General features: G+C 43.0%; 1 protein-coding gene across 1 annotated transcript in view; it reads left to right on the top strand.

The window, feature by feature from the left end:
• The window catches only part of FARP2 (FERM, ARH/RhoGEF and pleckstrin domain protein 2), a gene marked incomplete at its 5' end in the record, with an annotated part of 76,904 nt that overhangs the window by 32,595 nt on the left and 18,532 nt on the right, over positions 1–25,777 (top strand). Inside the window, 7 exons of the mRNA XM_082487325.1 lie at positions 3,388–3,535; positions 4,901–4,996; positions 6,382–6,545; positions 6,691–6,759; positions 7,883–7,943; positions 8,641–9,787; positions 21,968–22,146. Coding sequence (XP_082343451.1) covers positions 3,388–3,535; positions 4,901–4,996; positions 6,382–6,545; positions 6,691–6,759; positions 7,883–7,943; positions 8,641–9,787; positions 21,968–22,146 — 1,864 coding nt within the window. The remainder of the gene's footprint in view (positions 1–3,387; positions 3,536–4,900; positions 4,997–6,381; positions 6,546–6,690; positions 6,760–7,882; positions 7,944–8,640; positions 9,788–21,967; positions 22,147–25,777) is intronic.

Here is a 25,777-nt window from a genome sequence, read left to right as displayed (position 1 = left end):
GGAAGATCCTTGTAATAGATAGTCCGTTGTCCATTGACCTGGGGAAGACTAAGGAGATTTATCTGCTTAATGGATGAACAAAATTAGACCAGATTGTTTTCAGGCTGGTCTGCGCAGCTTAGTCTGCAGCGAACATCTGAGGGTAATTACTCTGAAACTGCTGCTCATTTGTAACCGGTCGTGGTGCAGTGTGAGCCGGCTGGCGTGGCTCCCGGCTTTCCCCACTCAAGGCTCTTCTTTCTTTGATAGGTACAGGCACTTGCGTGCCTGAGAACACTCTTCAAGTTACTCTTTTGTTATTCTTTCTGCGATGCGCTGTGCTGTGGATCCTATCTAATGGAGTGTGAAATAACTGTTAATGGTTCTGCATCGGTTATGCTGGACTGTTTATGAAGAATTTTTAGTACTGTATAGCTCCAATTTTCTGGCTGCCATTTTATCTTCATTTTTGTTTCCTTTCCTGTTCAACCCCCCTTCCCAGCCTCTGGCAACCTTAGCGTCTTCAGCATCCTCTTTAAAAGATGGCACCGCTTTCATTTGCAGTGTCGCTCTACTTGGAAGAATTCTAGCAGAAATTAGCATGGGTGGGAGTTACACACAGTGCTCTTCGAGTGTAACTTGGGAAGCTGTGGCCAAAATTAATATTTATGATCTACCTTTTTTGTCTCCTATGTGTTTAATAAACAGGAACCACGGTGCTTCAGCTATTTTGACGCAGTTAAGGAATCTATGGAAGAAATACCAGTATAAAACCACTTCTTCCAGCATTACTTGTTTCAATAAGGGGAAGAGAAATCTGCTTTACCAGTTTAAGGTCTTAGACATAACTAACACCTGTGGTGGTGACGCTGGTAGCAATGCAACTGCAAGACACTTTATGTAGTTTGGCATTCCTATTTCCATTTGAAATCAGACTTTTGTTCCTCTATTTCTTCTTTACAATCCCTTTATACATGCACGGTCATATAATACTGATGTTTGGATAAGTTTGGAATTATGGACTGAACTTGTAAAGTTCACTGAATCCCTGCTTTCTCCAGTTGGCAAAAAAAAAATAATTTGGATTTCCTGTTGTAGTCTTTTAGATTATTTTTTTCCCCCTCCCGAATGAATAAGGCAATAGAAAACGTTGAAATCCTATCGTCAAATGTATGTGCGTTCAGGCTTACTTTCTCAGTGCGTTTTTGTGTATGTGTGTGTTTTTGTCTAAGGAGCATTTTACTAAGAATCAAAGCAGCATTGTTTCTCCTAACAACTTCCATTTTTAAAACGTTAGCATACTAAATAAGTTTCATAATTGCACTCTGAATTTTAGAGACAGTTCCTACATGCAGTAAATACGTATTGTCATCCCGGTTTCTGATAAATTGAAATGTAATAATAATTCGCTTTACTGTTCTCAATTTATATTTAAAAGAAATCGATATGAAGAAAAAAAAAAATGTTTAATCTAAAACATGACCATAGGTAGGTAGAAGGAGGTATTTTTAAGGAGCAGGCCTAGAAAGGCAAGTCAAGGTAGCAGAAGAATTTATTTAATACCAGTGTTGTTGTTGGCACTACATAGTACACAAAAATGGATCATGCTACAAGTAGTTTATCGTCTGTTTTAATGAAATGAAATACAAATTTATGGAAGGAAGGCTGTTCCTTGGAAAACAGGATTTGTTAAATTTGTCTTTGGCTGTGTGTGCAGAAATCTAATCGGGTTTCAGCACTAGTTGGTGGTAAGTAGAATAATAATCAATTTTTATCCCTTGTGTCTTCCTTGTACCATTACATTTATCGTAGTGACCTTGCACATTGCAGGAACGATTCAGTCAATGCACTAGGGTAGGTGGCTTGTGAAGCACCTGCTTGGAAGTAACTTAATATTTATTATTTCTAATCATTTTCAGTAGGGATGCAGAGGTCACTAGATACAGCTGGGGCTGAAGCAGCCTCACCGATCCTGGCACGCTGGTGGGTCCTGTGCTGCTGGTGTTTCCGTGGAGTTAGCGCAGGAGACGGGGCTTCTGCCTTAGCTAGTCCTCCTGGAGCCCATCTGTGCCTAAAATTGGCCGGTAGTGTGGTCTGGCAGTATGTTTTTAGTTCAGAGACTTCCCTTAGTCAGGCGACAGGCTTCTGTTTGTCATAAGGACTTCTTTACTCTGCAGCGTAATTTGGGCACATTCAGTAGCAGGAATTTAGAATAGATAGTAAGAAGAAATTCTTTCCTGTGCGGGTGGTGAGCCCCCGGCGCAGGTTGCCCAGAGCAGCTGTGGCTGCCCCATCCCTGGAGGTGTTCGAGGCCAGGTTGGACGGGTCTTGGAGCAACCTGGGCTGGGGGGAGGTGTCCCTGCCCAGGGCAGGGGGTGGGAACTGGATGGTCTTTCTAGGGTCTTGGCCCTTATGTGTCTTGGTGGCTGTGTCCAGGGCCAGAGGCGTTTCAGGCACTGCACCTCTCCTGCTCGGTGGGCTCGCTCTGCGCTGGCTCTGCTGGCCAGCCCAGACTTGTCGCCACCCCACCTGTTCCTGAGAACCAGCCGAGAAATGCCCTGTAATGCCATAAGCTCCCCCTCGTGGAGGAAAAATAAGGAAGGGGGGCAGGGGGAGAAGAACAAAAGGAGATACAGAACTGTTTTGTCATGCAGGAAAACAAAATGTCAGTTGTTTGTCTTCAGCAAACTTGCAGAGAAAAAAAGGAAGGCTGAATTGGTGACTGGTGTGTGCCAGAGTCTGTAACAGTCCCTGTATTGCCTGCTGGGACTCTGTGTATGCTCAAAAAGGAGGTGCTCCTTGTATGTATGTATTCCCTCTGTTTTCAAAGTAATTTCAACAGCAGATGATACTTCAAAACCCATTTTTAAAATCCATCTCTGGATTCTTTGGTAAGGAGGGAATCGGACAGCTAAAGATGGGGGGAGATGTGTTACATCTGATAGCACTACTGTAATTATTCTGATGTAGTCCCGAAACCCCACCAGAAACGGGTCATTCTCTTGCAGTATTTCCTTTATTTTTATCATGCTGTCTGTGCAGCTCTTTCATCTCTCACTTTTTATCTGGTTAATATTAATGAGCATACAAGCAAGCAGAAGAAGGAGCACTGTGGTTTGAATTCTGATTTGTTCAACTTTATTGTTTCTAAACTGAAGAAGCTCTGAACTAGTTAACATTTATTTCAGTGCTTCCATGGGATGCCTTTTAGGTTGGTCATCTGCTGTGGCATATTGCTCCTATTACAAAAGTTTCAGTGTAATACTTGGAGTGAAACTGCCCAACAAGATGAGATAGAAAACTCACATTTGGTGCCAGAGTTAAAACTTCAGTGCGTTAGCCCATGTCGGCAATTTTGTAGAATCAGATTGTTCTTAAAGCTTGCTTTATTTTTCTTCCTTGCTATAGGGGTCAAACTCCTGCTGAATCGGACTTTCAAGTGCTTGAAATTGCTCGGAAACTGGAGATGTATGGCATCAGGTTTCACCTTGCCTCTGACCGTGAGGGCACCAAAATTAATCTAGCTGTTTCGCACATGGGTGTGCTGGTATTCCAGGTAAGGTGGGCAGAGACGACTGGGTACGTGTCTCTGTGTTTCCGTTAGCACGTCTTGGGAGTGAGTCTCTCATTTTAACTTCAGGTCTATCTGATGATTTTTTAATTTAGCACATTTTTATGGTCAAGGGAGTGTCATTTAAGCCCCCAAAATATTGTTTGGTGCAGTTTTCCCTTGTTGGCGCAGAGAGAGGAGCATCAAAACCCACAAAATCAACAGTGACACCAAAGTAGAAGGGGTTTTGTTGTCTGTTTGAAAGTTATGTATGTGTTCAGAGAAAATCATCAGTTCATTTGGTACAGCCCTGGAACAGGTCTGTAGTCGGCGAATTTTGGTACAGTTTGCCTTGTTTTAATGTTAGAGTGTATTTTTGCTGAGATAACGTTGCTCTTAGTCTATAGAAGTGCTTTGTCATTGAAGTGATTGGACCAAATCCTTTTGTCGTACTAAATAAGTGACGTGTTGATCAGAGTTCTGTTTATGAATATGACCATATTTTCCTCCCCCCAAAACACACAGGCAGCCGACCTACTGAAATATTTCCATTTGGGCGCTCCTTTTCCCTTCATTTTGTGTCTTACCTGTTCTTTTCTTGCTGCGGGGCAGCTTCTCTGTGGAGACGTGCATCAGCTGCTGCAGTCCTGCGGTTCCTCCCCATCCTCCCCAGGGGCCTATCAGCCCCGAGGTTTCCATCTTTCTTGTTTCCATCCTTTTCCCTCTTCCTTTTCCATCCTTTGTTGTTTCCATCCTTTTTCTTATAGAGGGCGACAGGAGAATTGCTTCCCTGAGGTTTTGGGAGTCAGTGGTATGGGGAGGGCTGATGTAGGGCGGCAGGGTGAAGGCAGAGCTGAGTTTTAGCCCAGTTTTACCCAAATAAGCAGGGTTTGGGAGCAGGAGAGCTTGGCAGGATTCCTCATGTGTGTGGCAAGCACTCCTCGGTATATTGCACTGCTGAATTAGAAAAATCGACTTGGAGGAGTATGTCTAGAGTTCTGTTCAGAGAAACGGGAAAGCGTGTTAAATAAAATGAAATTCTCATCTTGCTCGTACCATAAAGTATTGTGAATATTGATGGAGTTGAAACATTTCTTTCCCATCCAATTTCCTAGCTTTTCATTCAGTTTTCTAGTGTCTGCGCAGAGACAGGCATCGCTCACACACTTGTACTGGGAGATAAAATGCCTGTACTGGGAGATAAAATTGTTGAAGGGACTATTGTCACCAGAAAGAAAAACCCAACAGAATGGGTTGGGGGTGGTGGTGTGTGTGGACATGCACGTGTCTATATACCCGCAACAGAATTTTGTTTGCTGCTCTTCCTTCTGAAACTTTTGCCAACTTCTAACTGTTATTGTTTTAATTCAGGGTAATACGAAAATCAATACGTTCAACTGGTCAAAGGTCCGTAAACTAAGCTTCAAGAGGAAAAGATTTCTTATTAAACTGCACCCAGAGGTCTGTGTAAGTTTTACTGTGATAGTAGGCTGGTCAGTGTTGAGAAAAAAATGTGTGATTAATTTTATTATGAAAAATTCCAGAATTTGTAATTTTATAAAACGACTTCAGTGGGGTAGGCTTGGCTTCATCATTCCAGAAAAAAATCTTTCCTTTTTCATCCCATGTCTGTTATCATAGATTTTTAGGTTTTGTATATCAGCTTCAGCTTATCCTTGACATGGGCATACACACATGCAAATGTAAGATAGAAAAAACACAAAACAAAAAACCAAGTGCATCCTGCCTTAGTACTTTTACTCTGAAAAAGTTACATTTAATATTTCCCTTGGATATAAGTGGAGGTTAACACTCTCATGAACTCTCTGATCCATTACTGTCAAAATGAACTAAGGTGACATAAGCAATGAAGTCTGTGTTGTTCAGGTGAAAGCACGGTAGGGAGTGCTTTGGCCTGTAGCTCCCTAAGAGAACGCTGTAGTACACTGCTGATACAAACGGCTGTTGCTTTATATGACTATTTCCTTCAGGAACGTGTTGGATACGTGCTGCTCAAATGAAAAAAATCTGGTAGAGAGTGCCTTGATTCAAATGAGAATAACCTGATACGCCTCCGGAAAGAATAGATGGCTGAGATTATATTGTTGGAGCTTAATTTTAAGGACTGTGTGATTACTCTTGCTACAGCCTTATCTTTTGTTGTATGTCTGTATAGCAGAGCATTATTTTTCATGCTTGGCTGATGTACAGTAGAAATTTTTGTTTGCCAATATCGTGAAAGGTGTTGCTTTCACCCTGGATGGCTAGATTACATTCAACACAGGGTTTTATTAAAATGGGGGGAAGGGAGGGGGAACGTTTGGACATAATATAGTTATGTGTTTCAAGGAAACATGACGCAGGACACACTGTCTGCATGTGTAGTAACTCGTCTCACAAAGAGACCCTCAAAAATTTCATGTGTTCTGTACCCTGACATACGCAGTATTTTCCAGTCTCGCCTAAATCTCAGGAACTAAGATGAGCATCTGAACTTCTAAGGAAAAAATGTTTTTAAATTGCCACTATTTCACTTAAATATTTTAATTTCTTTCAAATTACAGACTTTATGATCAATATTTCTTAAGGTGCATTATATTGAGCATGTGTCTAAATTCAAGTGCGTTTTAAACATTTTTACACTTCCAAGGTAAACAAATGGTTTTGAAAGCTATTAAATGATTTAAACTGCATTCAGAGTCACTTCCATTGCTTTAAGGCATACGCAAAGTGACTTAGCAAAATACTGTGTCTCATTGGAGTTCAGCCTTTTTGTTGGCACCTATTTGTACTTTACTTTTCTCCTCCGTTGCCATTTTATGTGCTACTTAATTTTTGTGCTTTGTTCCCAGGGCCCCTATCAAGATACGTTGGAGTTTCTTTTGGGAAGTAGGGATGAGTGTAAAAACTTCTGGAAAATCTGTGTTGAATATCACACGTTCTTTAGGCTCTTTGATCAGCCGAAGCCAAAGGCTAAAGCAGTGTTCTTCACCAGAGGGTCATCATTCAGATACAGGTAGGGAGAAACATAACAGATTTATTAAAGCTGGATCCCTTCTATCTTAGAAAATGAGATCAAAAGGAAAAAGTATTCAAAGTCATTCCATCTATAATTATCATCCATTGTGTTTTGTAACATTTGTATTTTTGTGGGTTCACAGCGGACGAACACAGAAGCAACTAGTGGATTATATTAAGGACAGCGGAATGAAGAAAACCCCATATGAAAGGTAGGTGCAAATAATTTCCTACGAGGAAATGTAGTTGAGACTTCACAGCATCCTTATTTCCTAAATTTCAGTGTTTCTAAACGACGCTGGGAGGCATTTGCTGACTTCTCAGTTCTGAAGGTCTACCTCAAGTTGAAGGTAGCTGAACTACATGTAAAAAAAAATATAATTTTGTGATGATGTAAAGAAGCTTAGGAAAGTTTCAGTATTGCATTTTAATGTCTGTGGACAATGTGTGACTAAAAGTTCAGCATGTTTCAAAGATGCACTGAAATTCTTGAGGGCTTCTCTGTATGTCACTGTAGCTATGCAAGTAGCCAGTGGCAGAGCGCGTAATTAAACTTGAGATCTGCAGGTCTGAAACTGTGACCTTAAATACTCATTCATTTGCAAACGCCTAAATAAATAAATTAAGAATGTGCATTTTAATTAAAAAATTGTCATTTACTCACGTGACTATGAAACCATTCTGTCTACACGTAGGAAACTCCTCATAGTCTTTCGTCTGAAAGATTATAGGAACTTAATACGAATTTTTTTAAGTATGCAATTATCTACTATTAATAAATATTTTTTACGTCTTAGACTCCAGTTGAGCTCCTTTTCTGTATGAAAGATTGATTTTCTAGTAAATTACTGACATAGAATGAATCTATGAGTGTGATCCAGGATACCACTTTTTGGAGTTGAGCTTACAGGATTTTATGTGCCATAAATGATATGGTTGACTGAATTGTAAGTTGTTTGTAAAATTGTTACATATTAACTCATTCTGGTTTTGAAGCCATTCATTTGTACACGTTTATACTGCTGACAAAGGAAGAAGTTAAACTAAGTGTGCTTTGTAGCCTAGTCTTCTGCCCCAAGTTGCTCTTGAGTTCTCCTTCGGTGGTCTGAATGATCTGGATATTGTTTTATTCCATTTTTCTGCACATTTCTCACTCTTGTGTTGTTTAATTTACAACTCCGGTGACTTTCTCAATCTTGAACTGGTTATTAACAGAACATGATAAAATACGGCTTGAGACGTTTCTGTTGGCTCCCAGAATGGAAATAGCCGAATGGGGAAGGGAGAAGGGTGAGTCATGGCATGGTAACTCATGGGATGCTCTCTGTTCTGCAGGAGGCACAGCAAAGCCAGAGTGTCCACTCGCGCTTCCAACACCACCGACGTGCCAAAGCAGGTCAGTTCTGCAGCACTCTCCATACAGGGAAGCTGACAACCAGCTTTCCGAGACGCCAGTGAAGGGGAGGTGATCGGAGTGAACCGTTTATCTGGAATCGCTTTCACTGTTTGACCTTTCTCCCTGATGCACGGTTTTTCTTCTTTTTGGGGGTGGTATCGGTCTTCATAATGGTAGCCAGCGGAGTCTAAAGTAAGGAGCATTTTCCTTTTTGGAATTCAGCTTAACTGAAAAGAACATGTCATACTTTGTAGTATGTTATTATTTCAGAGGATTAGTTTGTCTTCAGGTCCAACTGCTTTCCGTGGAAGTCTTGAGTTCGTTCTACAGTCCGGGGCAAGAAACAAGTGTTTCACCTCACGGGCTTGATTACATTACATTACATGCGAGAGGTTAAGGAAGCATCACAGTATTTTGCTGTTGTTGTTTTCTGTTACTTTCCCTTGTGGATGCTTTTTCAGCAGAGGCTATAAAATACACGGATTTAACGTTCCATCCAGTTATCAGAATTCAGGAAAAAAGATCTTGCCTCTTACTGGGGATACTGGATCTGTTTCTGTACACAGTTTTATTTGCTGGAAGGTGAACGTTTGAAGCACATATTTCTTCTGCATCAGGAACTGGATGTTACATTTGTTCTTATGTATTATAAAAATCTTCTTATCTGTTGTGTTTCTACTTTTTTTTCCCCTCTTAGAGTGTCCCATTCACTGAGGGCTTGAGAACCCCAGGGTCTCCTGCCTCAGCAGCTGTCCCCTTCCACTCAGTTCACTCGTCGGCCGCTCCTACTCCCGTCCTGCCCATATTTGCAGAAACCAGCCCTTCCTCTTTGGACCCCCGAGCACCATACCCGAAGAGTCCGGAAAAACCCACTGCAGCGCCAGGAGAAGATGCGGGGAGGAAACTGATGCAGCAGCCTGGATCTCCCATGCTCCAAGGTGTTGGGTTTGGTAGTGTTGCAGGAAACCGTAACCCTGCTTGTCCTGTCGGTGAGAGTGCTTGCGGTTTAGATCTAGACGTAGAGAGGAGTAGTAAGGAGAGCAGGGTTGCTGTTTGTCAAAATGACAATGATGAGGATGACTTTACCGCAGGTGGTTTTGTCGCTGAACAAGAGAGTCAGCACGGCGGTCGGGGTGCCCCTCTTTTCCCATTGACAAATTCACAGTTACAGGTGTCGGAGGAATTTATTGATGATGACCCAGCAGAGATTTCCTTTTTTGCTGGGGGCTCTGAGGCGTTTTCGTACGTGTACAGTGGTTTAGAGTTACAGGGCTCTGATTTTTCTAAGCGTGTGTCAGAGTCGCCTGGCTTAACTACAGATGCCCTTCAGCAAAATACAGCCTCTTCTCAGTCGAGCCCTGACAGGTACTCAACCGAAGCGGTAGATATGAATATGGAAGACGAGTTTGAATTTGAAGAAGGGAGCGATTTCAATGGCAATGAGAGACCATCAGATACCTCGGAGCTGTTTGAGGTGAAGGCGCAAGCAAGCAGAATGCAAAGCCTCCTGAGCCCGTCCGAAACGAGTTCGCTCATCAACAACCGCTCTGAGAGCAGCTCCCTCAATAATTTGCCGTTGAATGGTACGTCCTCCCTGCACACGTACAGCTCCGCAAACCATTCGGAGGCCAGTTCCATGGTGAACTTCCCTGCCTACTCGGTCCGCTCTGAGTCCAGCTCAGCCTTTCAGTTCACAGACATTATTGACCAGCTGGAACAGCTGAGCTATCCGCCTACCACCACAGAAGACTCTAGCAGCGCAGACACGGACTCCTGGGACTCCGAAACTGCTGCGCCTCTGGATGTAAACCTTTTCTTTAGAAACCCTTTTGCTCAAGCTGACGGTGAAAACTTTGCTTTTGACTTTCAGAATAATTTGAAAAATCTCACGCAAGAAGACTGGACGGAGAAGGCGCATGTCAATTGATTGATTCTTGATTTTTGTGATGGCTCCCTCTGTGCTCTTCAGAATTTGAAGGCAGAAGGGTGTGATATCAGTCTCTTTAAGCAAGAAAACTCTAATCCAGTGGCTGGATTTTAAATCGCATAATGTACCTGATTTTTTTTCCATTTTTTTCACGTACCTCTTCAGTTTCCCCCAAAGCATCCTAGCTTTGGTGCTGCATTACATGCATCGCACTGCATCCAGAAGGTGTTATAATAGGCTATGATGTTTGCAAAATACTGCATTTAGGAAAAAACACTGATTTCAGCTAAGTACCATCAGCTGGCTCATGCAGACATCACAAATTACAGTATATTGAAGGATTTCTTTGGCTATAAACATATCTGTAAGAGTCTGATATGGTATGCTGTTCCTCCGACACCCAAATGCAAGAGGCACTTTTGTAGATGCTTGTTAACAAGCAGCCGCAGCCAGTCAATTAGCTGTTTTCCTGCAATGAAGTGAGAGTCCTCATTTGGGTTTTTTTTTTTTGTTTCCGCAATCCAACAAATGGACAGTCTTCAACTATGAAGGAAAGTTTTAAACTAGCAATCTATGCGACGTGTCTGCAGTACACTTCAAAGCATAAGTAACCTATGCGGGAGTTTACAAGAGGGAATTTGGAAATAGCAGTCACCAAAACTTCTTGTGAAGACAATCATCGTATTTTCTGACTTCAAAGTGCCTCAGTGCCTCCAGCAGTCTGGCAGCAAACAAGTACCCTTCTGCTTTGCAGCAGTTTGGAGATACATGCATAGACTATAAAAGCACTTAATCCCCATTGTCTCACCTTCTTTATTTAATCACTCTGCACAAAAATGCTTACAAATTAATTCACAGAAGTGTCCTTCGTCTGTGGAAGGCAGGTGGTGGTAAACTCGGCGATAGCTTTTACTTTTTCTTTAAAATATGGGCTGTATTCAGAAAAATACCGTAATCTTTCAGAGAAATTGAGATGTTAGGAGAAGTGAATACTCTAGACAACAGTTAGAGCTTCACTGCTTTTATAAATTTCTGTAGTCAGGTGACTTGGATGTGAGACTTGATCTGTAAGTTTAAAGCGCAATTGAAAAGACAGTTACTGAACTGATCACATCGCATTTAGTAACATTTATTGAGGTGAAACAGTACAAGTTGTGAAACATCCTTCCTGTCTGCCAACCTGATAGATTGTGGGGGTGAAATTCTGTGCTTCAGCTCAGAATAGCATTTTTTAGATTATTTTCCTTTTGGACGAGCAAGAATGTGAGATACATAACCCCGGACCAAAACCTCATGATGGAAACCTTCACCTTCTTCAGCCATTTGGTTTTGGGCTTCCCTGTTGCCCAGTTTTCAGTCCTTTGTAGAGAGAGTGCGGTGCTGGTACAACCAACGCCTCCAAAATAAGCAGCTTACAGTTGCAAGCACAAATTTATGCTCGATGTTATTCGTATCAGTTTTCTTAAATGTGGTCTTGATATATCGTTAAAAGACCTTCATTCTTTACTCAATCATTTAAAAAATACTATTATCTCTCAAAATTCTGATAATGAAAACTTCAAGGGAATTCCTCTGAAGATATGATAGAACACGAGGAGGTAAAACCTCCTTTAGTCACCCATTTCTTCCAGTTCAGTTTTTACCAAAGTATGATTATTCTTCGCAGCACTTGCTTCTATGTTGTGGTTATGGTGTTTGAGTGGAATCGCTGCTGTTCCATGAGGAACCTGTCGCCTTTGCCAGTGGCAGGGAAAATCAAAGCACATTTAGAACAAAGTATGGGTTTGGACCTCCAGGAATGTGCAGCAGTTTGATTGCTTTTTTTTTTTTTTTTGTTAGTTTGTTTATAAGTGCCATACGTTATTTTTCTTTTTTATTTTTTTTTTTCTCTTCTGTTGAATGTGTGTTCTGGCTCTTCATGTGACTTTATTCATACCTGCGGAGAGGATGTCATGGGTGTGCAATGTGACATTTCTAAATAGGCACTTGGAGGAGGTCTTCTGTTGAGTCCAAAGCTGGTGCCTCTAAGTCTGTTTTTATGCAGATTTCCTTCCAACAACGAACTACATTATTTAACTTAGAAAAGAAAAGGAAAAACGTAGGAAAAAGACTTCTGTCTGCAAACTTTCTTACAAATGGTAGAGTCAGGGATGCATACGTAGATAAAGATTTAGAGGAAGGCTGTTCATTTCTTTGATCTTTTAAAAAAAGAATCGGGATTCAGCTCTTTACATATAACCGTGTCTGCCTTCGTTTCATGGTCCCTGCCTCAGTCGCAAGCATTCTCTCTAAATTGTTTAGAATTGCTTAGTGTGGCAATAAATACAACTAAATTCTCTAGGTTTTCAAAAGATCTTAGGAGGAAGAGAGAGGGCTTGCAAATACATTTTCTTGCAATGCAGTTCATTCGAAAAGAGGCCTTCAATGGTTTTCTTCTTGTATTTTACAACTATGCAGATCTTTTATTGGCAATTTTAATCATTCATAGAATCATGGGGAATCATAAAATCTCAGGGATTTTTTTTTTTTTTAAAGCAATAAGAGTCTTAACGTAATGCCCCTTTTGTTTTCTAAAAGAATGGGAGTGACTGGGATCTCGGTCCTTTCGCTTAAGATGTGTGGAGCCACAGGTGAGGACAGGGTCATGGGGTGAGGGGAGCTTTTACCTGCCTACGGCTTCTGAGGATGCTTAGCTCTGTTGTTTTATTCATGGTTTCCCAGAGAGGCACAAAAGAGAAAATTTTGTTTGTAAGTAGAATTTAGAGGTTTTATTCTAGCAAGAAAGCTGTGAGAAAAGGTTCTTCATTGTTTCCTCCAGAGGGCTGAGTTCCAATTCACTTCCCAGTAGAGGTGGAGAGAAAAACAGCCTGCCTTCAGGGGGACGGGACGGCTCAGCGCTTCGCAGCCAACTCCAGCCCCGATCGTGAGTTATCTTAGTGCATTAGAGCCATGCCAGGCATCCTCTTCTCCCCTGGCTGTCTCCTGAGGTGGCAGGAGAAGGCGAGAGAAGGAAGGGCTTTCCATTCTCTCTCCGTATTGTCTTTGCGTAGCATGAGGGAATTGGTGAACTTCGGTGCCGTGTGTTTATGTCCCGAGTACTAGCGATGCTGCTAAGCTTTCAGTGTTACTCCTTGGGTTTGCTGTGGTTTTACGCTGTTGATACTACTACAACTTAGTTCCCAGTACTGATTTCTGTGGTTTTTGTCCTGAGCACACGAGTTTTCTTTTCAAGAAGGTGAGTAGTACGCTGGCAGGTGTGGAGGTGGTGCCAGCCGCCTAACTGAGAGAGCTGGCAGCTTTGCAGACCCTGGCAGCGCCAGCTGCTGCGGGAGTCGCGTGGCATGAAAAAGAGGGGAGATTACATAGGAAAAAAATCAGAAGATCTGTGTCCCACGTGTGCTCGCCTCGAGAAGGCGGTGTTTGAGGAGCTGGATAGGAGCAGATGAAAGCCTAGGTGCCAACCTTCGCTTGTCCGTGACAAGTGAGTGGTCGTCCTCTCCCCCCGACACTGTCACTTTGCAGGTACGTTCTTTCAAGTTTGCTTTCTGTCCCCATCTCTGGGCGGCTGGGGGAGAGAAGTATATAGGTACTTAGTCAACCTACAGGTTTTTGTGCCGTGTTTTTCCAGCACGGAGAAACGCTGGGGTTTCCAGGTTTGTTCTCCAAGACTGCGCATCCACCAGCTGTTGCAGCGGTAGCTGAGCGCAGGGAGCACGCCGGAGCCATCGCTCCTGCTCCTTGGTGAAATAGGGCTGCTTCCCAGCCTTCTACTTCTCTGTTTTCCTGTTTTATTTTACACGTAGCCGTAGGAAGTATGTCAATATTAGTGGCTTTTCCAAATGAGTGAGACTGAGGGTTTCGCTCTCTTGCGGTACTCAACTGGCGCGTTGCACTGCGACTACAAGACGCTAAGAAATGCGTGTCTTGAGTGGGTAGTTTAATCTGCACCTGTAGTCCTGTATGTGGATCCTTGCAACCGTTCTACGCTTCAGCACATTTATTAAACGTAAAGCACTGCACCAGAATTTTTGATATCCATGTATGCAGTTAGTGGAACTCTTTAAATTTGCACAAGAGACGGGTCATAGAATATTCTGTGACCTATCCACCGCCTGGTTAAACATTGGTAGACTTTACTAGCCTGTGTTATCTATTGTGTGTAGACTTTGTAATTTTAAAGTACTCATTCATTATTCAAGTAATACATGCTGTATATTTCCCAGGGCTTACCATATTTTATCTTGGGATGGAATAGGGCGATATATGATCGGCTCTCAACTTTCATTTCCAGTGAATTTCAGAGTTGCTGGATAATGCCAAGTATCGATCTCCTTTTTCCTGTGTATATTTGTACTGTGGTTGTAGGTGATTCTGTTTAAGGGATTTTTTTTTTTTTTGGTTGGTGGCTTGGTTTTGGTTTGGTGGTGTTCTTTTTGTTTGTTTTGGTGGTGGTAGTTTTTGCTTAGTTGCAAATCTTGATGAGGGTAAGACTTCATGGAGACACTAATAAAAGTCATAATTTTGTGATTTTTGGTGCAAACCTGTCGGTAAGTCATTCCCATTATTGTCATTTTGCAAAAAGTCCTAAGCCATAATTGTCTGTTATTGATTGAATGAATGAGTATAAAATACAATTTTCATTGTAGTCATTAGCTGTCGTTACCTGTAGTTTTGGATAGCTCTTACATCGCACTTGTCACAAAGCTATGTGTATATGTATGGGTATACATATACGCTCTCTGTATGAATATAGGGAGACTTTACAGTTCCAAACATGTATCATAAAAACCACTTAATTTATTGCCTGCTCATGGGCTATCATGGCATTGCTCCACCGGCTGAGCTGTAGTGTTGCAGGTTTCAAATCTGGAGTGTGGTTAATGGAACCTGGTTTGCAGGGAAGGCGCTGCCCTGCGTTTTCCTAAGCCGCAGTATTCTGCTGGTGGTTGAATGACTTAAGGCTGGTGACAGCCCTGCAGATGGGTGAGAACCCCGAACTTGCCTGTTCATCAATACGTACGGGGATCCGCGTGCCTTAGTTAGAGTGACTTCCCAGGGAAATAGGTGCTACTCTTTTCAGGAGAGGATTACACTAAGAAAACAAAAGAGGGCTGGAATTTCTTAATTGATCTCTTGAACTTTATACGAGGAATGTTTTCTTGAATTACATATTGGGATTTTTAATATCTTTGTGTCTGTTCAGATTGCTGGTTATGAACCTACACATATGTACTAATTCATAATTTTAATTGTTTATGCAATAAAATAAGGAAAACTTTGATATAAATGACAACGTGGGCTTTTTAGCTTTATTTTTCGTTACCCTTGTGTTTGAAATAGAATAAATACTTGTTCTCCTAGCCAAGGCATCTTAAAGTTTTCTTACCAGATTCGTCCAGGCAGTTTTTCTCCTGTACCCCCTTTGTTGAAAATAGAGCACAGCTGGGGCAAACATCCGTGTGTGGTTTCCAAATTACTGCTTTGTGCAAACCTCTTCCTTGGGATACAAATGGGACTAAAAGTTCAGATTTCCTTATGGGAATTACGTTTTTTGTGGAAACATTTTCTTTCAAACTGGGTACGTCCCTTTTACTCTCTCCTGTATATTTGTTTTTATTGGAAACCTGTCCTTTATTGTAAATGGAGGGTATGGAGGCAATTGCATAGATTCTAGGTTGAAAGTTCTCCTTCAGGAATCTGGGACCAATGTCTGGGTAAATCCTCTTTTCCTGAATCACATAAACATTCACTTTAAAAAAAAAAAACAAACACAACAGTCGTACTTGCATAAGTAAACAGAGGAGGTTTCTGGGCTAGTTTGGATTGACAATTTTACTCCAAAAACTTACTTTTCAGCAAAGAGGAATTATCAGGTGGAATTGACTGTGACTTCCTTTCGAACATCGGGAACATAGCATGTTATATTACTTGATTCCAGGGATTGAACTGGATTAACTTTGCTTTGATTGTTGTTGTTGCCAAGTTAAACCAATTTTACATAGACTTAAGGAAAACACGTACCTGACAAAAAGCAGCGATGTAGGTTGAAACCCTGACTGTTCGTTTCAGCAGTGCTGCAAGCAGAGGGTTGTGCAAAGCCGTAGTTCGAGCACAGATGGGTCAAAGCTGTCAGTACAGCATAAAGAGATTGCTGGTTAACACTGAAAAAAATACAGAAAAAAATGGACCATCAGTAACCAGAGATACATATTCTTTCTCGCTTGCAAATAGTGAAGCCTTTACAAGGAGGGGAAGGTGGCAAAAGAAGGGTGGTTGTTTCAGATCCTGGACATAACTGTAAAACCAGGACCAACGTTAGGATTCTCCTACAGTATCACACGTTGGTGTAACTTCACAGGTACATACAGCTTCGCCGGGGCATGTACTAAGTGCTATAAACATGTTCTAACGTTGAATGTGATCTGTACCCATGTGAGGATAAGAAAGAAAGAAATCTGTGAATCTAAAGTCTCTTAGATATTTTTTTTCCCAAGATTGTCTATCTCCCAGCTATGTGTCATTATTTTAAAGGGAAGAATTTGCAGGGGGGAAAATGTCTTAGTTGTGATCTTTTGAAATAAGGAAGATTGGGGATATTCCAGTATTTCAGTGGCAGTACCTCAGCCTGCAGAACACTTTCACTCTAGAAATACTAATGCGGTCTGCGCGTGCGGTGGGTTCGGCAGGGTGTTGGGCAGGAGGGGGCTGCGGCTCGGCCACCGCAGGGCTTTAGGGTAAGAATAATCTCATTATTATTACTACTTCAAACACATAATAATAATAATAATAATAATCGTTAAAGGGAATCAAGCAGTGAAATGCAAGGGGCCCTCCCTCCTGAGAAGGAGTGGAATTGCTAGGATTTGAACCTTACGTAGTTTTTAGTACAGCCAATAATGCTCTTTGTTATTGGGATGCTGTTTTTGTTGACTGTCTCTGAATTTTTTGAAGCGTAAAGCTTACAGAACCAGTACTTGCTTTTTATTTTTGGCAAGCTTTGCACTCAAGCCTGGCTTTATGTGTAGAGATTGAATTTGGATTGAAGAATGGAAATACCCTCTGAAACATAACTGAGAAGTGATGCCAAAAGCTGCTTATCTTATTATTGAGCTTGTTATCTCAGTGTAAACCAAATGAAGTCTGCTTCTACTTAATTTTTTAGTAAAAGCTAAATCCATATTAATATAATTAGCAAAACCTGTATTGTAATAAACTGGCTTAGTCCCCTAGTGGAAGATTTTACCATTTAAAATTGTATTAATGTGGGAGCTTGTGCATAACGTTCCAGAACAGACCTTATTTTTAGTATTTGTGTTAAAATATTTCATAGAAAAACTATAGAAGGAAGAAGCTGTGTGCTTCTCTTTCTGAAACAACAGGTAGCCAGGGATTTTGGTAACATAAGCTATGGCAGAACCTAGATTTGATATTTCAGATCTCAAAAATCCAACAATCGTCTTTTCATTTAGCATCAATGTGGCCGCAGTGGGTTTTTATATGTTTCAGTCCAGATTCTGCCTCGTACCTGGACCAGCTCCCTTCACCCGCTGGAGCAGAACGATTTTGTAGACCAGAATTTTTCCCAAAGAAATAGAAATTTGCTTTGCACTTCTGAAGTTATACAGGGCTCGGGGGGGGGAAGGGGGGGGACAAAAGCATTTTTCTAAGTGTCAGTGGATGTGCCTCTGAAAGCACTCAGAAAAGTGAAGATGCTTGGTTTAGCATGCCAGTTTTCCGGAGCCACTTCTAAAATTAAAGCTGCAATTAAAACTCAAATACACAATTTTAAGTCTTCCCTCTTTCCCTTTGTGAGAGTTCAAAGGCTTGAAAGATCCTCTCCCTTAATTATTGTAAAAGTATGCTTCAATTTAGCTTGGTTTATAACCACAAAAAAAGAAAAGAAAGTCTTAGTATATATCTAGACATCTCCTGGTAGTTTATCAGAGTACAGGCATCGCACGACTGATTTCAGACAACAGAAATTTAGAGGCTCCTGATGGATCAAATGATAAAATTTAGTGTTACAGTTAAGAAAGGAATCTAGCAGGTTGTTTTCCTCTTACTCCATTTTTTCTTTTTGTAGAAAATAGTTGTAATTTTTCATGTACCAGTTCCTTTTTTGCTCTCGAAGCTGGATCAGGAAGGTGGTTTCATCTCCCTAGCGTGTCGCCTGCTGCTGTCCCGAATGTGGGACCAAAACTGGTTTATGCTAATGTAGTAAATTACAAGTCAGACTTAAAACCTGGCTGCTGTGTGCTTTCTTTCTTGCTTTCTCTGGCATTGCTGACTTGATGTCAGATGATAGTTTTCCAAAATTTTCCTTCACCAGCCCCATCTCTGAAGTTTGCAAGGGGTAAAGTGTATTCCCGGTGAAATGCTGGACAGGTTAGAGAAGATCTTTATTAGAAAAGCGAATAAGAATAGATTTCGGATATGGGATGCTAAATAGATGTATCGAGCAAAAAAAACCAAACCCCAAAAACCCCAGTTGTATGTTAACTGTCAGTGAGAGGGATGGGATTGGAGTACTCTTGAAGAAGATACAAGGTAAGGTCATGGTTACAGCAGCTGGCTTCAGGTTCTTCTGTAGTCCCATAAAGAACTTCTCATGACTGGTTTTGTATAACATTTGAAACGTATTTCTTTTTCAAATTTGAGTATGAACTTTCACATCTATATACACTGAAGATCCTCTTGGGAAAAAGTAGAGTGGAGAAACGTTTGTGTTAAGTCATAGTTGTATGTATTAGATAGAGGCTTACACATTTTTATACCTGGACAAAAGAAGAGGCAGCATAAACAATACACCAAGTGGACAATATTTTACGGTAGCTGTGAAAGATGAGGCTGGCGTCCTCACTGAAGTCCCTAGCTGTGTCCATGCAAACCACAGTGTTTTAGCAGTCTTTTACTTGATTTATTGTTGTTTTTTTTTCAATTACATGCGTGCCGGTCTTTTTATGAAACGGTGGGTTTGTTTGCTGAAGGGTACATAGTTATAACTACGTAGTGTAATTAACTAAGAAGTATTAGTATTCTTCAAGATCTTTGAGTACGTGGGGTATCACACCGAACTGTCACATTTTTTGATGTTTCATTGACTTCAGTGCATTTGTGTGTGACGGGAAAGCAGAAATCTGTCACGTACAGAACACAGTCGTGTCTGGGGGGGTGTCTGCTTTACGTCCTCGAATACCAGTGCCGTGGCACGGACACCCTGACCCCTGCTTACAGCAAGGCCTCCGGTTTGGAGTGTTTGTGCTATGACTTACACATAGAGGACAAATTTCCACTTCATGAAATGTGGAAACATCCCTCCTGAAAGCCAGTCCCTTTAACGTACCCCGAGGATGCTGCTGCCGGTGAGGTGGGGAAGACCTCGGCGCGCCAGGGTTTGATGGCGGAGGAAATCATGAAATCGTTCGCGTGTTTCGATCTTCGCACCAATATTCCTACTTAATTAGGAGTTTTCTGCTGTGGAAAGCAGCAAGTCTCGCTCCAGCTGTTGCATCGGATTCTTCCTTTAACCATCCTTCCCCTGGAGAACAGAGGATCGCTGCACGTCTTACCTGTGGGACTGTGAGATCGCAAGAATGAAAATTTCATTCCAGGCTTGTAACATCGTCTGCTGAGATACGCCATCATACTGAATTTATATCAAACATTTAAACAAATATTAGCAACAAAGCTAACCCGAGCTGCTGCATGATGTTTCATAGTCCTTTCTAGAAAAGACAAATTTTGGAAGTCACGTTAACCTCGGAAAGTCCCCTTGCAGAATTTCCTGTTTAAGTTGACAGCCTGTTGCACATTGCAGCTCCTTCCTGAATTCTGCATTGCTTTCATCCCGGAGTGAGAAAGAGCGGGCTATGGGGCATCGTGCCAGGGAAGGATGCGGCAGGTGTTGGCATCGGCAGGTTGGACCCCTCCCAGGCGCTGGGGACAGGGGACGCCCCGTGCCTCTGCACTGCGGCTTCTGCTTGCCGCTTCAGGCTTCTCGGGGAGCTGAACGTGCCTCTCATCTTCATAAATCACTCTGGCTTTGGGCAATGGGGTTCTGGCTGCCAGATACGAATGAGCGAGTGTTTGCAATGAATTTAATGACCAGCTTCTGCTGTTGGAGGCAATAAAAACTCTAGAACAACTCGATTGACGTCGGCGGGCGGTGGAGTTTGGAGGAAGTTATATCCCTTTCGCTCCCCTCCTGTCTGAACATTCGGTCTGTCCAGGAGCAAGTCAAGTTACAAATTCTGGAACGTGTCGCTATGTCGTGTTAAATTCCAAAAATTTAAAGAAGCTCCTCACCCCGTACGCTTGCAGCTTGTTTGGGTTTTAAGCTGTTGTTTCGGCATCCGGGACATGTAAAAGCAAACTTCCAATAAACTCCTGTCCCTGTAGAGGTGAAACAAATGCCAGATGTTGTTGCATTCCTGTGCTAATATTAAAAGCAGAGGGAATGAAGAAAATGCTCGGGCAGGAACAAAAATCCGCTTCGGGATGACTGTGCTTGACTAGTGTATTAATAGTTAACTCCGCGCCCTGGAGGAGCTGAATCTCTTCCAGGTGACGGAGCGCAGAACTGTTTAGCTTCCTGCGTTTGTGCGTGTGAAACCCCGCGCTGGGCTTCCCTTGCCATTGTCACGCTGTTGTTACGCCGCCGGCCGCCTCGCAGGGGTTTGGCTTCCCGAGCCAGAGAGCGGCAGCCGCTCCTGCCGGGAGGGAATCCGAAAGCTCCTGACTCCTTCTGCCTGTGTCTGTGTCAAGACATACTGGATATCCATGGGGGCTGGTTTGGTTTGGTTGGGTTTTTTGTTTTGTTTTGTTTCGTTTTTAAAAAAAAAGCCTTTTGTGATGATTTTTAAGGAGTCTGGGAAGTGATGAGTTGGCGATTTTGGCTTCGCTGTCAAATTTTTCTGTTTGCCTTTGGTTGGTGGCTGAGCCTTTGCTCTCTGCCACCCAACGAACCCTGCTGGGGAGGGCTGCAAGCCTGGCCCAGGGTGAAAGCGTTAGAGACGGAACCGCGTGGTACCCCTTCAGCTGCCTGGTCTGACGGAGCTTGTCTGTTTATCACAGGGAAGATTAGAAAAAAAAAACACAAATTAAAAAAAATAGTTGAGGTTAAGTAGGAATTCTGTGGGGATAGTGTGAGTAATTGGAGTGTCGTTACCTTCCTTTGGTCCCAAAAAAGCAGATCTTGAGCAGCCGGTTTCACTGCAAACCCCCACGGGGGCTCTGCCTGCTGTCGCTCAGGGCTCTGCGGAAGAGAGGGGAGCAGCTCCCCTTCGTAGGCTTCAATGCGCTGTAATGGTGCCTGGTCTGTCAGAAAGCTCTAAAGCAGATGAAATAATAGTATAAAAATAAGATTGCCAGTTAATAATCTAAAGCAAAGCAGTGCGTGTTACTCCTGCTTCAGACAGGTTTTGCTGTGCAAGAGGATTGTGCCCATTCAATTAATAATCAGCGCTGCAAAATGGTTTTTCTTTGGGGTCAGAAGATTATTCTATTGGTGTACTTAGAAGAGCCAGGAATGAAATCTCTCGCATGCTCCCTTTTTTGTAAAGTGATGCGTTTTCCTCTCCCATTTGTACAGTTTTGATGATACCCTGATTTCTGAATGTATTTTTGATAAGCTTAATCTTCTGGAGTAGAGAGTAGTGGAACAATTTGTCCTAGCTTTTCCCTGGGCTGCAAAGTAATTCTTACTTTCAAAAGGAAAAATTAAAAGCTGTATTCTTGTTACGGCAGTGTGATCCTATGTTTGCGAACCCTGCTGCTTCTCAACAAAATCCAGCGAGACTGAGCACTTTTTCCTAGAAACTAACAGATTTGTCCTTCCCCAACTTCCCCAACTGCAGTTGTAAAGGTGTCTGTCCCTGCTGCGCTGCCGTGTCACAGCCGGGTCGCAGGGAGCACTCGGTTTGCTTTGAGATACACACTGAAGTCTTTGGATGTCTGCCCATTTTTGTCTTTTGTCTCTTTTTTAATAATGCGAGAGTGCAATTACGGTTTATAGTAACAGTGGGTAATTGTCTTAGATGCACTATCTTTGCATTTTCTCTCCTTTTCCACTCCATCTTCTCGTTCTCTTCCCACCCAGGCCTCCCAGTGGACCACCCTCAGCTCTCTTCCCTCGTGCTGAAGAGTTCCCTGGGCTTGAACCCGGCATTTCAGGTGAACTTGAACGCGGCCAGCCAGGGTTCATCTCCTCTTCTGAGTCCTGTCCTCAGTGATGCTGGCGGTGCCAGGGTAGAAGAGGATGACGAAATGAAACGTAAGGTAAGACAATGTCGCGACTGGGAATTTACGTAACGAGAAAAGTGATGGTTTCAGGTGAGGAGCTGTGCTTGCTGGTTGCTGAATATTGATTGTGTTATATCTTGTGGTAGAACAGATGTGTTTGGAGTGTTAGAAACTCCAGGTTTGGTCAGGTCTGTGTGTCTTGCTGTTGTGGCAGGAGTCCCCGCTGCCCTCTTGGTGTCTGCTGCGGGGACCACCTCCTGCTGTTTTTAGCAGGAACCGCTGCCGGGGGGCCCAGCAGGGCAGGGAGCTGGGCTCAGCATCTGCCTTTTGTACCCCAGAATGGAAACGCATTCAGGTGGGACATTAGGAAGACGTCTTCACTGAGTGGGTGGTCAGTCCCTGGAACAGGCTGCCCAGGGAAGCGGTCACGGCACCAAGCCTGTCAGAGTTCAAGGGGCGTCTGGACAATGTTCTTAGTCGTGTGGGTCAGCGTTAGGCAGTCCCATGAGAAGCATGGAGTCGGACTTGATTCTTATGTGTCCCTTCCACCTTGAGATCTTCTAAGAGACGTGGCTTCCTGAGATGAGCTGTTTGGGGGAAACATCCAGAATGAGTCACTCCATTACCTCCCCAGGGACAGAGGTGAGACTAACTAGTCTGTAGTTCCCTGGGTCCTCCTTCTTGCCTTTTTTGAAGATCAGAGTGATGTCAGCTTTCACAGTATCACAGTATCCATGACCATTCAAAGATGATGGAGAGGGGTCTAGCAATAACATCTGCCAGCTCTCTCAGCACTCATGGGTGCATGCCATCAGGGCCCATGGACTTGTGAATGTCCAGCTTGGCCAAGTGGTCTCTGACATGGTCCTCCTCAACTGAGGGGAAATCTTCCTCTCTCCAGAGAGACCCTTGCTTTCGCGGGTAATCCTAATTGGAAAATATTTTTGTTCTGGAGATGATTCCACCTTTAGTCAGGTGGAGACATGAAATTCAGCTCCTCACTCTGTGCTTCAGCACCACCGAGCAAGGCCTCTCTGCCCCAGTGCATCATCTGTATCCATATCCTCTTGCACACTGGAACACTGCAGAGCCTTTCTGAAAGGTGACGCACGTGGTGGTAGTCCACAAATTCTGACCATGGTCTCCCAGGAGCTTCTCCAGGCTCTTACGTACTCTCTGCAGCAAGGCTCTTGTGGTCTGTGTGGCAAAGCTGACGTACTGCTTTGTACTGACATCTGATCGTGTGCTTTGGTAAGCAACAGCTTCGTGTGCCGCCACGGTTTTTCAAAATGACAGAGGTGGCCAGACGTCAGTGTGTGATTCAGATTTTCTTTTTTAGCCACACTGCATGGTGTTATCAGGCTTTCACAGTGGTTGTGAGCAATAACAAGAATCTGCAACCACGGAATCATTGAGGGTGGAAGGGACCTCTTGAAATCTTCTAGTCCAGCCAGCTGCTTGCTCTTAAGCAATGACTCCAAGCGTTTAGATGCACTCAGGAGAAATAAATGAGTGTATGCATGTGTGTATGTTGACACATGCGTTCTTTGGCTGCTTCTCAGATGTGGAGAACAAATGACCAGACTTTGCCTTTGTAGGGCATGGTATATAGTATCTGACAAACCGCACTCCAGAGAATGCTGCGTTTCTCCTGGTGAGATAGAGAACTCCACCTAACAGCAGACTTCTGTGACTGTTTGTCTGCAAGCTGCTTTGCTGCCCTTGCCTTGCCTGCTTGCAGAGAGCGAGCAAGCAGCCAGGTTTGTTGACTCTTCGGTACTTGAGAAGGATCCAGGACCTTCCATTACAGTGCAAGGAAGGCTCCATTGTCCAAACTCCATTGCTTATGGAGTCAGTAGCCACACTGTAATCTAGTTTTCTGTGCAGCCTCAAAGAAGAAACCACCTTGTGTGCTCTTTACTCCTGGTCTTCTGCTTGCCCCATCCAGTGTCCTGGTTGTCTTACCTCTGTCAGGATCCTCAAACGGTCGCAGGCCCGTGCTGTTTGCTGTCTTCTCCATGTTTTTGGGTACTTCTCAGTGCCAGCAGGTGCAAGCTTACTCACTCTTATTTCCTCTCAGTTGGTGATGCAGAGGTCTCAGCATCATATGTCTTGATGCTCAGCTGCTCAGGTAACGTACAGAAATCTCACCGTGAGCAAAGGTGCCTCTCTGGATTTAGTCCTTCCAAAGCTTGCTTCTCCTGTGATTGCTCCTGAACGCTAAGGGACCCTTCTGAGCTCTGCCGTGCAGCTCCATGGAGCCAAGCGCCGCACTATGAGAGACAAGCAGCTCTCAGCAGGATAATCATCCAGGCACTCATCTCCTGGAGACTCCAAATAACTGAGCCAGATCATGCGATGCTGTTAAGAACCACCCATAGCGCAGACATAGTATGAATACACGCTGGCAGGAGAGAGGAAGGTTTAACCAGTAACTGGGAGTTGGGATAAATCTCTGTGGGTTGTTTCTACCCACCTTCCCCCAAGCTGGCAAGGCCAGCTCCTGTGAAGATCTGGAAAAGCTTCTGCGACTTCATGCCCCATCCCTGAAGATGTTCAAGGCCAGGTTGGACAGGGCTTGGAGCAACCTGGTCTAGTGGGAGGTGTCCCTGCCCAGGGCAGGGGGGGTGGAACTAGATGGTCTTTAAGGTCCCTTCCAACCCAAACCATTCTGTGATTTGTGCGTATGGACATAGTATGTAATGGCATCGCAAAGCATGTCCAGATACAAACAAGTTATTTTGTGATAGAGAAGGCTAAGCTTGAAATATCAGTTATATTGTGGGTTGGCGTTATGAGTTTATAGCTTTGACAGATCACTCTGGTTAGGTTTGACTATTAGGTTTTAATAGTTTGGGGTTTTTTTAAATGCTTTCTCTCATCTATCCTTATAACAGGCATAGCACAGCCTGGAAATAACGAGCAGTGACTGTGTTGTCTGTCTTAAATGCTGAAGCCCAGTCCTTTCTGCCTCTTTCCGCGAAGTCCAATGCTTCGTCAGCTTGAGTTCTCTTTCAGGATGAAACTAATTTATAAAAGTGAGAATCCTGGAAGGAAACTTTTTTATTGTAATCGGTCTTAAGCTTGGTCAACTTCTGAGACTTCCAAGGCTTTGATGTCCATTCGAAAACAGTTGTTTAAGTGAAACAAACCCAGGCAGAAACCACTGTTAAATTGCTTAAATTTAACCAAGTAAAATTTCACAGCAGTATTACAGCTTTATTGTATGAGAAAAATGTAATCTTACAATATCACTATTAATAGAGCTGGGATTTTAAGGGTACTGATGCCATTGTAATTCCACCTGTTTAATGGGGGCATTTGTATGTGAACCCTTCAGCAAACTCTTCAGCTCTGGCAGTGCGTGCTTTCCGCTCCATGCTGCTGTGGTGCTGCTGTTGCTGTACTGAAACCCTGAGAAAGCTGAGTTTTCTCGTAACTTCGTTGGTTTTAAGTCACTGTGGTTTTCTTTTCATTTTACCAGCAGATTTCTCCCGGTTCTTTTTCTAAGGGAGGTTGGTTGTAGCAACCTGCTTTAAAAGAGTATAGAAGGTGGGGTTTTTTTGCTGTGGGTTTTTTGGTGAGTTCCCCCCACCCAGAGTTATTTTTAACACTGCTGAAGTCCAGTCATTGAAGTGAAAAGTTACACGTTTGTGCATGGATTTAT

This window comes from Vanellus vanellus (genome assembly GCF_965231255.1).
Source record: "Vanellus vanellus genome assembly, chromosome: 8".
Taxonomy (NCBI): Eukaryota; Metazoa; Chordata; class Aves; order Charadriiformes; family Charadriidae; genus Vanellus; species Vanellus vanellus.
The sequence above is the reverse complement of the archived record's forward strand: the minus strand, read 5'-3'. Positions and strand labels throughout refer to the sequence as shown.